At 39.9% G+C, this 14,425-nt stretch overlaps 1 protein-coding gene across 3 annotated transcripts in view; it reads left to right on the forward strand.

The window, feature by feature from the left end:
- XRCC5 (X-ray repair cross complementing 5) overlaps window positions 1-14,425 on the forward strand; it is a 52,825-nt gene that overhangs the window by 34,476 nt on the left and 3,924 nt on the right. For all 3 annotated transcript variants that reach the window (XM_048486303.1, XM_048486304.1, XM_048486305.1), the window contains 5 exons: window positions 1,274-1,367; window positions 3,908-3,977; window positions 9,540-9,646; window positions 10,181-10,277; window positions 12,430-12,497. In XM_048486303.1, the coding sequence (XP_048342260.1) occupies window positions 1,274-1,367; window positions 3,908-3,977; window positions 9,540-9,646; window positions 10,181-10,277; window positions 12,430-12,497 (436 nt within the window). The remainder of the gene's footprint in view (window positions 1-1,273; window positions 1,368-3,907; window positions 3,978-9,539; window positions 9,647-10,180; window positions 10,278-12,429; window positions 12,498-14,425) is intronic.

The raw sequence follows: 14,425 nt of genomic DNA on the forward strand, positions 1-14,425 counted from the left end.
ATACTGTTTTCCACTTCCTCTGCTTCCTGTTCTATCTGTTATATTACTGTTACATTAATTTAAAGTTATACGGTTAGACTACCAGTACTGCTAAGAAAGAAAGTTGACTGGCAAAGGTGACTCGCACCACAGGAGACAGGAAGTGGAAGGCAAACTTGTTTCTGCTTCCCTGAAGGAAAGGGTGGGAATCACCCAAGCAACATGTTCTCCTGTCCTCAGAAAAGGATCCTTCACAGTGAGTATCCAATGGACCATTCTCCGATATATTCATTTCTTTTAATACAAACATATATCTGGTTTGGTATATCATGACAAATGACACATACACGATTCAAAAGATAACAAATATGGCTTCCACTATACTGTTCTACGTCATTCTGATAATGTCTGGATGGAGGAGTCACGTACCCAGTGAAGGGTATGTTTATATATTCTGCAAAAAGGTTGACAGCACTGATATGTGAAATAACTGTGCTGTTCAATCCCCATCCCCTGGTGGTTCCTTTTATAACCATTAGACAGAATGGTGTGGGATTGGTCTGTCCATGGGTAGGCAGTTCTGTGGTAATGTTGAATCAGGCTGCAATCTTCTTAGACCATCTGTAAGTACAAGATGTTGAAAATCACACTCTGTCTTGTTGAAAGTTAATCTTTTTGCCTTTTGAAAGCTGTTTCAAAAGGTCATTCTGCAAAGAGAGGTCTTGCATATTTAATTAGGATTTGTCTAGTGAGTACTTAACAGATGTGAGTGGAAGTTTATCAAGCTCTTATGTATTCTGATCAAGAAGATGGGTTAGGAGACATGCAGGTCTTCTATGTACACAGATACTTAATAGCTTTCAGTTTCAAGATGGGAACTAGCAAATTATATTGGAAAGGTAAATAGATTTCTTCTTTCATTGTTGAATTTCCATTATCTCTCTTGTCAATTTAATCATTATAAGAAATCTGGTATGAATGCAAAATACCATAAAACCGATAAGTTGTGACAATAAGGCAAGGTGCCATGTCAGCAAATGGATCACTTTGGTGGGCATCCCATCATTCAGGATGAACTGATCTTTTATTGTCTTCTGGTTCTCCTCCCTGACCAAAATCAAGGATCATTTGTCAAGAAGTTGCATGAGTGAAATTATAGTCCTGAATATGTCTTCACAGATCATGTGCTTCTCAGCGGCTAGACTAGCAGTAGTAAATTGCTGTGTCCACAATTGTTTGTTACCCCCCCCCCCCTTCATTCAGATTGATATATTCTTATCTTGTCCAATTCCAGAAGTGAAGATGGGCCCGATGCAAAAAAGGCAAAAATTGAAGATGATGAAGGTGACTTCAACATTGGGAACCTTGCAGAAGGCAACATCACATCAGTAAGTACCGTACCTTTAGTGAAAGAACTACTGTCAGCAGAATAGGTTAGATTGGCTAAGAGTATCACTCTCTGATAGATTTAGAATGAATGAGATTTAGAGAATGAAAGCAGGGCCAGTGCAACCTCTGATCTACTTTTTAGTGTACCTTTCTACTGGCTTCATTGACCACTTATTTCTCTCCAATATAATCATCCCACAGGAAGACTGAAAGGGAGGAAGTGAGGTGTTGAGGTGGACAGAATGAGAGTCATGGAGACAGTTTCATGGTTCTTAACAGTGGCCACATTGCTCCATAGGAACTTGACCCCCTTGTTGGGGACCATAATTCTAAGACACAACCCCCCCCCCCCATCCTCTAGAATGGTCTGTTCACATGTTGCTTGCTCCTGATACCTTTCCTTCTCACATGCCAGTCATTTACTTATGTGAACAATGATTTGAGAACTTGGCAGATTTCAAGACCAGTAACTGATGATCATTAATGCTCCAAAGCTGAAACAGGTTTCATTAATTGAAATCCCAGTGAATGAGCCTAATGTGCTTCATGATCATAATAAACATACTTATGTGGAAATAAGATTCACTAAACTTAATGATCACATAAGTGCACTTAGGATCACATCCATAAAGAAACAGTTGTTTATTTGGGAAAGAAAAAGTAGTAAAGATTTCACATGTTGTTGTCTTGGGTGAAGGAATGTTGCAGGTTCCCGGAGTCAGTGAGGTGGATTGGCCAGACATGCTTCTATTTCAAGATAGTTTATAGATTACAAGTTAAAATCTGGAACTTCTTTGACAGTGGATGAGTTTGTTGTGCTGTATGTTCTCCTTAGTTCCTAATAATTTTAAAGCACTGTAAAACATTTGCTGTCCTTCAGTATATGACCACAATTGAAATCAGTGAGTACATCTGAAGGCTTGTTTCATACTGTGTTGTGAAAGACAGACTATATACATCCTAAACAGACAGAATTATTTTACTTGTAGCTTAATGGAGAAAATAAATGCAGAAAAGTTCCATTAAAAAAAGAACAATGGACCAAATTCAGGGCCTCTTCAAATGTTCATTTTTATATGGAAAAGACAATTTGCAGTGTATGGTATGGTATTATGCACATTAGGAAGGCCCAGTTGCATGTGATTGTCATATGTTATGACTCTTACATAGTTCTTTTGTTAAACTTAAGTGTTTTCATATAGGAATTCCACAATATTTAAAGCAGCCCTTATTTGACAGATTCATCATTGGTATTGCAACAATTATAGAACCTTTGAAAATTCAGATGCAATTTTTGTCTTTCAATACCTCTGTGTGTTTATTTGACCAGTCACATTATTCATGTACAACCTCCTCCTTGTAACTGTTTCACATGTGGGATTTAGCATTCGACCACCATCATTATAAAGCCACTTTCTCTTTTCTTGTCCCTGGGCATAGTCTATTGGCAGGTTTTTCTGTGGTCAAATGTCTGAGCAGTTTTAATGTTCAAAAACATTTTGTGACAACTCAGCAGTCAAATCATTGGATAACCAATTTTCATTTTAATATATTGAAGCAAGAACTCTTACTGTCGATAGTTATGGAGGTTTCAAAGTCTGTAGCATGTTTTTCTCAGGAGTTTTTTCTTCTTTTTTGAGTGTTTTTTAAAATAAATTGAACTAGTAGAGCGGCACCTGCCATTGTACAACATCTATTTTGAGAATCACTTCAGTGTAATGGTTACAGTCTTAAAGCAGGGTTTCAGAGACCCAGGTTTTAACCTGCACTCTGCCATAGAAGCTTGCTGGCTGCCAGGATAAAATGGAGGAGGGCTGAATGTTGTTCTAAGCCTTTTTGAGTCTCCACTGGAGCGAAATCAGGGTATAAACCTGTAAATAAATATACTTACCGTATATACTCACCTATAAGTCGACCCACATATAAGTCGAGGCACCTGATTTTACCACAAAAAACTGGGAAAACTTACTGACTCGAGTATAAGACTAGGGTGGGAAATGCAGCAGCTACTGGTAAATTTCAAAAATAAAAATGGATACCAATAAAATGTTTTTGAACATTTATTTCAAAGAAAAAACAGTATGGTATCAACAATAACTTTAAAAGTTCTGAAGTGGAATATATAACTCTCACAGACAGTATCTCTTCAGAGTTTCATAGGGAAGATACTCAACAAGATCCCCCTTTTACAAAGTCCCTACAGGTTCTCCTTCAACATGAACACCTTATCATTACACAGTGAAGATGCTTGCGTGGTGATGGCAGCCGCTGCCCCAAAGCAAGTCTTTTTTGCAGGTCTGCAAGCTCAGCCGTTCACTCGCGTATAAGTCAAGGGGGGCTTTTTTCAGCACAAAAAATGTGCTGAAAAAGTAGACTTATACGTGACTATATAAGGTATTTTCCTCATTCAGCTTAATGAGTACCCCAAGACCTAGTGGATTCCATAAGGAGAGGACAAAGCCAATAAGTTCCAGCTTTGCTTTAAAATAGCAGCAACGAGTGTTGTGGTTGATGTGACAGTGGCTGAATTGTTTTGTAGGTGGGAAGTGTTAATCCAACAGAAAACTTCAGAGTTCTGGTGAGGCAGAAGAATGCTAACTTCCAGGAAGGTAAGTGGCAGCCAGCAAGTATTGAACTGAAAAAGCATTAGCTCATATTTTGTAAATTAGCCAACTTTCTGCAATGATTATTCCTGCATTCTTTTAGAGAGTTACGGTAATATTTCTGAGTCCAAAGAGAGGCATATTGGTATGTTGCTCGTGTGTTCTGCTCTGATAGTGGGGCCTTCAAATGTGTTCTGATAGTGGGGCCTTCAAGCCTGGAGATTCATTTTTGAGATAATCTAGTTTTTACAAGTGAGAAGATAACGCATTTAGAGAAAGTGGCTGAAAGTTAAAGCAGATGTTAGAATTCTGAGTACCATAAGACTTAAAATTAAATCATAACTTGCTTTTAATGTGCTAGACATGTTTAATTGCCCATTTGCTTATATGCTGCATACCTGTGTGGATATATGAGTACTATATCAACAATAGTTTAACAGCAAGAGTAATTTCTGAGCAAGTCCCAAGTTCATTTGTCAATATAAGCTACTGAGTAAATATGTCAGTAGGTGGAAAATCATTCCAGTTCAGGCAATATAGAAACATTCCCGTTTGGAGCCAATCACACACTTTACTAACCAAGGGAATGATCTGGACACGGCTCTTATTGAGCTCCGTCAGCTATTTTCAGTGGCATGTTGCTTAAAGGTGCTCATGATTGAAGAGAAAAATGTAGAATGGGAATTTAAAGGCTGCACTTTGAAGTGCATGAACCTTACCAGCAGTTACTCGATTGAGAACACATTGTAATCCTGAACAGATGATTTCCTGATTTGAGAATTGTGGCAGAAAGGAGGCTGTCCTGCCCATGAAGGAAAAATAGCTATTCAGTTGAGCCTATATAGAAGTACTTCTCCAACATCCAATCACCTTTGAGAGGGAGGATGAAATGTTGGAGAGAATCACATGATGGAGTTAATTCAGGTCTGCCTTAGGAAGAGACCGTGATCGCTTGGGTGTGGCTGAGCAGAAGAGCAGTGAGAGTGTAGCTCTTCCTGTTAGTGTGGCAGAGTGGTCTAGCTCTTTTTTTGGGAGGTAGTAAGGTACCTGATCGTTAGGCCGCCTGTCCCTGGTAATGAGCAGAACTTGTAGCGTTTAACCTGATTCTTGGAAAAGCGCAGGCTGGTAGGGGAGAATCCTGTGTGGATCCAACCTAGTGGCTAGTCAGCAAAAGCCTGTTTGTGCCTGAAAGCATTAAAGAAAATTCTAACTACTTTCTGAAGTAATTACTTTAAATTCACGTGTCTCAGAGCCCAATCCATAGCCAACACAGCCTTGCTCGATGCTGGTGCCCACACAGCTGGTGCAAAGTGGCAAATGCACTGGCAGTGGGGGGAGATATGCAGGCGCCCAGAGTTGCACAGTTCTGCGGCGCCTGATAGTGGCCGTGTACCCCCGTGGCTTTCTGGGTATGTTGATTCCTACCCATGCTGCATGAATGTATGCAGTGCTCCAGTCAAAACTAGCATCTTGAGGCACAAGCTTAGAACAAGCATAGATAATTCCCGTTTCTTCTGTGTGTCCAGTTCTACAGAACTTTGCAAGTGATTATATGAAAAGTTGTGTGATGAGGACTGTGGGAAAGGGGCTTGTAGAGATTTTAGGTGTTCTTGTTGTTTTTCCTTATATTCGTTATTTCCAGTTCTGAAACTCTGCTGCCTTATGGGACAAAGTAAGTCAAGTTTAGCCCCTGCAAGTGAACGCAAAAATGCCATTTTCAAACAGAAATTGACTAATATGTAAGTGGCACTATTGCATATAGAAAATAGGTTGTTGTTTTATTTTATAAAAGATCAGTATTTTAGAATAAACTTGATACTTTTTTTGGAAGATTGCAAGAGTCTCACAATCAAGAAACTTTCTTAGTTCCTGGGGTTTTAATTTAACACATCAATGGAAAGGCAGTACTCCAGAAATAGGGGGAGGGGGTGCAGGAGATAGCAGGACTTAATTTTTATTAGTGCAGTTTGTAAGAATTAGAATGTTTTATGAGAAAATCATTAGCCATATGAGGCAGGAAGTAGATGTGCTTGTGAAGCTGTAATTGGAAGTTTTCATTTAGCAGGTTGGTTATATGTAAAATATAGAAAGCCACGAATCTGTTATGTGGAGGAATCAACAATTTGTACACTTTGGCCCAGTTTCTTGTTGGGCCGGTCCATCACTGCCACTAGCACGCCTGCTCAGTTTTTAACTAGTGTGCCAACTGTGAGCCTAAGCATTGCAGAGCAAATAGTTATATCACCCCAAAGGGAAATAGCACCTGAATAGATGCTAATTAGCATATAAGACTATTGAACTAGACCACTGGTTTTCAAACTATGTTCCAAGGAACTCTGGGTTCCTTATAGTTTGGTTGATTCCCACCCTGCCATTCCCAGTACAATCCATCACAATGGACAAGTTCACCTGAAAAGACAGCTTACTCAGCATTACTGATGTTCCTCACTGTGTTGCACTTATAGCAGATATTAGCAATGACAGTGACATGGATCCATGTGTGGACACTTAGAATTATAGAGTTGGAAGAGACCACAAGGGCCACCAAGTCCAACCCCCTGCAATGCAGGAACACACAATCAAAGCACTCCTGACATATGTTCATCCAGCCTCTGGCTAAAAACCTCCACTTTTCTGTTCATGGATTGGCTTCTCTGAACTGGGAAAGGGGGTGGCAGTTGCGTACATATTGTCATACAGGAACCTTTTTAATTAACCCAGTGTGCATTCCATTTAATATTACTAATGCTTTTGTCAGCTAATATGCTTTGAAAACATATTTTCAAAGTAATTTACATTCTGAAATACAGCAAGGCATTTTCAGAGAGTAATAAATTGTAATGTCACTTTCAGTGATAGTGTTTCTTATTACCCATTAATGGAAGTTAGTAAAACTGTGACTTAAAGTGTGTTGGTGAGTTATTGCTTTGAGGTGGCTCGAGCTGGCATAGACTTGTGCTGTTCATTTGGGGTTTATAAAAAGATGTAAACTTAAGCCAAAACATGCCTTAAATGAAAGGAATGTTAGATAAGTTGATCACCATGCTATTCAGCATCTTGGGAAGTCTTACCCTGTTAGTGTCACCCACAAAGATGGGAACTTCCTTTCCATCCTTTCTTCTGCATAATGTGTAAGGCTTGCTCTCACCTATGGGGTAGTTTGAACCTTACCTTGACGATTGTTGTGGTGCAATCTGGTTTTATGCTGCTGTGATGACACCACAAGTCAGACAGACTGGTATGGTTCATCCTTGTAGTGTATGTCAGGCTGTGTGTGTATCATCCTGCCTGGCCACATCTTGCTTCTTAGCAGGGCTGCTATTGTGACAAAGTCAGCATTTGAATGTTGCCTATCAGCATTCTGCAGCTTAACCCATCTTTGTTGTATGTCTGACAATGCCATTGCAGGGTACTTTGATCTTAACAGAACTGCAGTATTGTAGCTTGATGTACAATTATTCCCAATAGTACCTTATCTAGCTGGATTGATTTAAAATATAGAAGAATAGCTAATTGAAATCAGGTTTCCATTTTTGTCATTCATATACTTCCTAAATAAGCATACATACAAATTGTTTGTTATATCAATTAATGCATTTCCTTTTACAGGGAAATTTAGCCATTTTACTCCCCTGATACATGATCTGAAATCTCTAACCTTGCAACACATGTGGCTTTTATACTACAGTGTGCTCTAAGTTGAGCAAATGTGAAATTAAGACGCTCTCCTTCCTCTCCCTCCCTCCCCCTGTGTATGTGTGAAAGAGTTCTAAGGTAGGTTAGTTTTTGAAAACATAGAGGTTTAGCTTGGTTTGACAAGCATCTAGTTCAAAAAGATTATGCATGGACTTTGGTTGATTCAGCACAGGAAATGTTCAGTGGGTTTCAGTAGTTATAAAGGAACCCGTTTTCCTTTTTCCCATTCACACGTGGGAGTTGTTTTTGCGCCTTCGTACTGTATGTATATGTATATATGTATACGTGTGTGTGTGTGTGTGTGTGTGTGTGTGTGTGTATTACCAAGCAAACAGCTTATGGTGAAGAAAACATATACCACATAGACTTTGATCAATCTGTATAGGAAGTATAATCTCTCGGCCAAGGGCAGGGGAAGCAACCAAACCAAGGATCATCACTGAAATAAAATATTGCTCTTTCAAAAGATAACAAGGATTGAGATCAAGTGATACTCTTCCTTCAGTGCTGGGTAACAGAACAACAGTGAAATGGAAGAGGGTTCTCATGACTGTCTCACATCTGAATTCATTAGCAACATATGATGGTTACGTGAAATACTAGTTAAGCCCATTTACTCATTCTTTGACATTTCTATGGAACTAAAGAAACTAAATCATGGAAACGCACAGCCTGATACTGTGCGATCTCATCGATGTGTGTGACCGCATTCCTTGGGGGGGGGGGGGAATGGAAAGGCACCCCTCCCACACATCTAGGCTGGCTGGTCATGACCTGGGAATAAGTTTGGTTGGTGGCAATGAGTGTCGCTTCTGAGTAAACCCTCTGAGGGGCGGCGCAGTATCAGGCTGTGTGTTTTCATGAGCATGCACTGCTGGCCTCGGCAATTCATTTGCTGCTACTGTTCCTTTCCCATTTCACCACAATAACCCACAGCAATGCATGGCCGGGTACCGCTAGTAGTAGTAGTAGTAGTAGTAGTAGTAGTAGTAGTAGTAGTAGTAGTAGTAGTTAAAATTAAAAAATAAATTAAAAATAATAACGATAATTCAATATCACAAGATTCATCCTTCTTTAAAAGCCATTTATGAATGTTATTGGTATCCTTTTTTTACCAACAGAGTGTAAAGAATATACTTTTAATATGAGAGTTGGTTGGTGGACCCAGTGATTCCCTTCCCAATAGAACTGAAACCACATTTGTCCAAGTGTGTATCCAAATTATTTTCAACCTTGAGATAATATTTTAATAGTCTCAGATTGAAATTGATGGTAAGCCTCTGTCCTTAAGTGGCAGCCAGAATTCCCTGGAGGAGACCAAGAATTTTACTTATAAAGATGTTTTGGATTATCTCAAACTTATCCAGGATCTTCATAGGCATAGACCCTGAGTGGCTTGTAAGGGGCATGTAATTGCCCTGAACTTGTTTACAGAAGGGTGGGATACAAATATGAACTCATGTTGATGAATGTACATGACAGACAAAAAATCTACTTGGGAAAGGGACAATAGAGAGAAAAGCGAAAGTTTTGGTTATGCTTTGGCTCTCATTTCTGTGTAATACTATCATGTTGAGCAAGATGAGTAGGGTTGAAAGCTCAGAACTGAGTGAACAGACTGTTCTACTGTCACCTGTTTTGGGCACAAATCTCATTTTTTTCTCAGAGATGCAGCTCTTGATGGCACACAGTATTTGTAGAGGAGGCACTATTGCAGTTCTGGAGCTACAGCCCCCACCTTCATGAATGGGCTTTGTTCATTTTAAGCAGTGTTGTAATACATCCCTCAGTTTGCATGAGATGGGCATTGATTACCTTCTGAATATTTCCACTAATCTATTTATGCCCTCCCCCCCCCCCCTTTGTCTTCAGTCAGTCAACAGCTGATAAACCACATCTACCAGTTTTTGGAAAACAGAGAGCTGTACTATATGAAGACCATCAGTTGCATAAAAGTTTTCAGAGAGGAAGCTGTTAAGGTAATTCTGATTGTTAAAACAAGTCACTGCTGTACTTTGGGATTTGACATGTCCCCTCTCTAGCATTGAAAACGTGTGAGACTGAAAGTCGAATTAGTATCAAAGGATGCATAGAAGGAAACTTAAATGGTGTACTAGCTAGTGCTATATATTTTGGTCTTCTAGTCTGTTCAGAGTATCTAGAGCAGGTTCTACTGGGGTTTCTTTCTGATGTGGAAAGACAATATCTGTGACCTGGTAGACAAAAAGGAAGCTGTGCCATCCCTAAATAACTTCTTAAAGCAAATCACAAAGGAGATAGAGCTGCTTTGTGAAATGTCATTTCTTGAGTGACACCTGGGCATGTTAGAAAATTGATTCTGTGCAAGCCCAGATGAATGTGCAGTGGTTTGAAAAGGCTTCCATTTTCCCCCTCCCCTCCTTTCTATTCAGGCAGGCTGTTGTGAGGAATTAAGAATGCCATGTCACTTTCATGTCAAGCTAACTTTTATTTCTCTGTGTTGTTTCTTTGTTGTCAACGTTTGTTTGTTTCAGCTGTCACAAGTGCAGCACTTTAACGATTTTCTAGAAGCCTTGAAAAAAAGGGTGGAAGATAAAAACTTAACTGATTTCTGGGAGATCATAATACAAGGTATGTCAAACCTTGTTTGTAGTGCATGATGTGAAGAAGATGAGAGGATTAAAGTTTTCAGGAATACTGCAAATTCTGTCAAGAAAATCTCATTTCTTTCCAGGAGAGTTAGTGCTTCACTGCTTGCCTACAACAAACTGGAGTATCTTTTTAATAATCTTTTGTTTTTAAAGTCTATTATGCAGTCTTCTGTGGCACCATATATTGCTCTGCTTCATAACAGTATGTTATTAGACCTCTGAGCATAGGGTATTAAATAAGATGGTGTGATATCTGAACAGCTTGGGAAATGTCAGAACATTTCCTCAGGTATTCCTGGGTTGCTGTCTTAGCTACTGATTCAGGCCTTCAGTTGTTTACCTCTCCCCCTAAACACACATATTGTGACCTACTGTCATGCTTAGATTGAGCAGCATATTAGTCAAATTTTATTTATTGACAGTGTTGTTTGGTTAATTATTTCACATTGGCCAAAACAATGTTACGTAGGCGGCAGCTTACCTTTTAATTTAATTCTTATGTCATTTGTTAGCAAGAACATGGCATTTCAATGACCTTGAACTGTTTTGTTCCACTATATCAAGGTTTCTTAATTGGGGATGGAAATAATTTGTATAAACGTAAACATACTGCTGGTAGTGAAAAGAAAAAGGTACAAAATTTCCAAAGGTTTTGTCAAACCAGAATCATGTTGTATGAAAATAGCCCATTGCAATTTACTGTATTCTTCGAGGTAAGACATTTCCCACTGAATGTACTGCCTCAGGAAGGCCATTGTAATTTAAATGCTCTCTCCAAGACCACCATCTGTAAAATAATTAACATTGCAACTGCCAACCTCCAATCTTTTTCTTTTTTCCTGCATATTTAGGTAGGTCACCATCATTCTAGCTTCATAATATTTTAAAATTTTGTTTTGCTTCACATTTTTTGCATAGCTGATATAAGTGCATAGGATTGTACTATTGGATTGAAAAAGTAATTGGCAATGACACAAAGATTTCTGTCTAAGAGTTTGTGTACATCTGATGATTTTTATTCTTTTCTAATTAAATGATTCTTATTCTTTTCTAATTAAAAAAATGCCTCGACTATGGAATATTTAATGCTTATGTTTGTATATGAACGTGTATAATCTAAAGAGGCTTGAGTTTTCTTAAGAAGCCATCAGGTTCCAATTTAAGATAATTCAGCGTTCTGAGCCAATGAGGCTGTTCAGAGTAACTGCCAAGAGGGGGGAAATATCTGGTAGATTATAACAGTTAACATTAGGCGGTATGTTACCTATATCATATACTTAGTGCTGTCCTCAAAAAGCATCTAAACTGCTCTTAACATTGAGATAATTTTTATGAAACGGTGATTCTGTACAATATGTCAACTCAGTGCATGGCAGCTGTGAAAAAGGCAAACTCTATGCTGGGGATAATTAGGAAAGGAGTTGATAATAAAACTGCAAGGATTGTCATGCCCTTATATAAAGCCGTGGTGCGACCGCACTTGGAGTACTGTATTCAATTCTGGTCGCCACATCTCAAAAAGGATATCGAAGAGATAGAAAAAGTGCAGAGAAGGGCAACGAGGATGATTGAAGGATTGGAGCACCTTCCTTATGAGGAGAGGCTGCAGCGTTTGGGACTCTTTAGTTTGGAGAGGAGACGTCTGAGGGGGGATATGATTGAAGTCTATAAAATTATGCATGGGGTAGAAAATGTTGACAGAGAGAAATTTTTCTCTCTTTCTCACAATACTAGAACCAGGGGGCATTCATTGAAAATGCTGGGGGGAAGAATTAGGACTAATAAAAGGAAACATTTTTTCACGCAACGTGTGATTGGTGTTTGTAATATGCTGCCACAGGAGGTGGTGATGGCCACTAACCTGGATAGCTTTAAAAAGGGCTTGGACAGATTTATGGAGGAGAAGTCGATCTATGACTACCAATCTTGATCCTCCTTGATCTCAGATTGCAAATGCCTTAGCAGACCAGGTGCTCAGGAGCAGCAGAAGGCCATTGCTTTCACATCCTGCACGTGAGCTCCCAAAGGCACCTGGTGGGCCACTGCGAGTAGCAGAGTGTTGGACTAGATGGACTCTGGTCTGATCCAGCAGGCTAGTTCTTATGTTCTTATGTTCTTATGGCTGTTCTTAGATGACATCTCCTTGATTACCAACGAAGAAGCTGAAGGAAGTTCTGTGACAGTGGAAGATGCCAAAAAGGTACTAGAGTTAGAATACTTTTCTAAGGTCAGGAACCATCTTCTTGTGGAAGTAAACTTCCCAACAGGCTGTCAACAGAGTTTCTGACAACACTCAGAAGTCTGTTGACATTTGTTTATTTACTTAAAAGGTTCGTTGGCTTGCTCTCAGCATATTGCTTCTGATGTAGTTTGCAACCCTAAAATAAACCTGTTAAAATGTCTCTTTAAAACAAGCACCAAAACAAACCAAATCTACCAATATGGTGTAAAGTGTACATTAAAATCCAACATTAAAATCCAGTCTGTGTGCATATGCTGTCTCTCTCTCTTTTATATTAACTGCAGTATAGCTTGATTTCTCCCTCTTCTGGCCTTAAAACAATCTGTATCTCAAGTTGGAAGACAGTATTTACTACACAGTTGTTTTGCTCACCAGATAACAGATTATAACACTGTTGCCTCTGAGGATTGATAGGAAAACATAGAATTACACAGTTCTGTTCAGTGCAGAGCAAATACTCTATTGTTACTGGTTTGATGGAAAACTTTACCTCTTTTTCTGCCTTCCTTGTGGACCTAGTGCAATAGAGGAGGACATGTTAAAATTTTGGCCTGTAGCATTACTAGGGATTCCAGTCTCCAGGGTGAACCTGGGTTTACAGCTGATCTCCAGACTGCAGAGGTCAGGTCGTCTGGAGAAAATGGATGCTTTGGTGGGTGCAGTCTGTTGCATTGTACTCCACTGAATTCCCTGTCCTCCTCAGGCTCCATCCCCAAATCTCCAGGAGTTTCCCAACCTGGATCTGGCAACCCTAAACAGTTGGGAGATGTAATTTTTTGATATTTTTAAAAACTCTGAAAGAAAGAAAGAAAAAGGCAATATATTCACAAGAAGAATATACCAAAGCATACTCCTTTGTATGTTAGGCTGTTTCCGCACGGGTGGAATACAGTGCCCCAGGGACGGCAAAAATGCTTTCGCACAGCAGGCAGCAGCGCAGAAATGCCACTGTTGAACCATGCTCCACGAGTGAGGTTTTTCAAAAGTGGTGCCTTCCACCGACAGCGGATGGAAGGCAGCGTTTCCCTCCTGCCTTCCCCAACCGGCTTACCTGCTCCTGCTGCCTTCTGTCGCGTGGTGGAGGCCAGGGCACACGCCCCCCTGGCCTCCGTCTCCAGAGCAGTCGCTCTGGCCAGGAGGCCGTGTCCCCTGGCCTCCACAACGTGATGGCAGCCAGTAGGAGCAGGTAAGCTCATTGGGGAAGGCGCAGCCTGTGCGAAGGCTGCGCCTTTGCCTCCACCCCTACCAGGACCATCTGTGCGAATGGTCCCATAGGGTTGCATCGACCTAATTTATGCCGATGCACCCCCACTCAGCGCCTGTGCAGAAAGGGCCTTAGTTTACCACATGCTTTGTATATAGGGGAGCGTAAAAAATTTTTTGACTCCATGTTTGTTTGCAGTCTGAAGTGGTTCATTCCATTCTGCTTCATCATTCCCATCGCATGACCAGGCTTTTAATCTCTTCCATTCTGAAAATTTTTTGCACAAAGGTACTATAGAAAGGGAAAGCACAGAGAGGAATGATGTTAAAAGAGCAGACCTGACAAGTGCATTTTGTCATTGTTTTCAGGAAGGTAATAAATTTCAGCACAATGTGTTCTTTTGCTTCTGCAGAAACGCAGAACAGATCTTGTAAAAAAAAGGGTGGGGGGGAATCACCTGCTGATTTGCAGCAGTTTCTTGATAGGAAATAAAAAGTTTAATTTTGTTGCTAAGCAATTCTTCATCTCCAGAGTCTTTAAGACTCTGATGTGTTTACATCTAATTTAGCTCCGGATGCCACTTTGGAGACCTCAGAGGAAATATGTAACTTTCAGAAAGAGCATTTTACTTCAATTAACTATGTAAAATGGAATTTGTTCCAGTGGCAAAAGCCTCTTAAAA

The sequence above is a fragment of the Sphaerodactylus townsendi genome, linkage group LG02 (genome assembly GCF_021028975.2).
Source record: "Sphaerodactylus townsendi isolate TG3544 linkage group LG02, MPM_Stown_v2.3, whole genome shotgun sequence".
Classification (NCBI taxonomy): domain Eukaryota; kingdom Metazoa; phylum Chordata; class Lepidosauria; order Squamata; family Sphaerodactylidae; genus Sphaerodactylus; species Sphaerodactylus townsendi.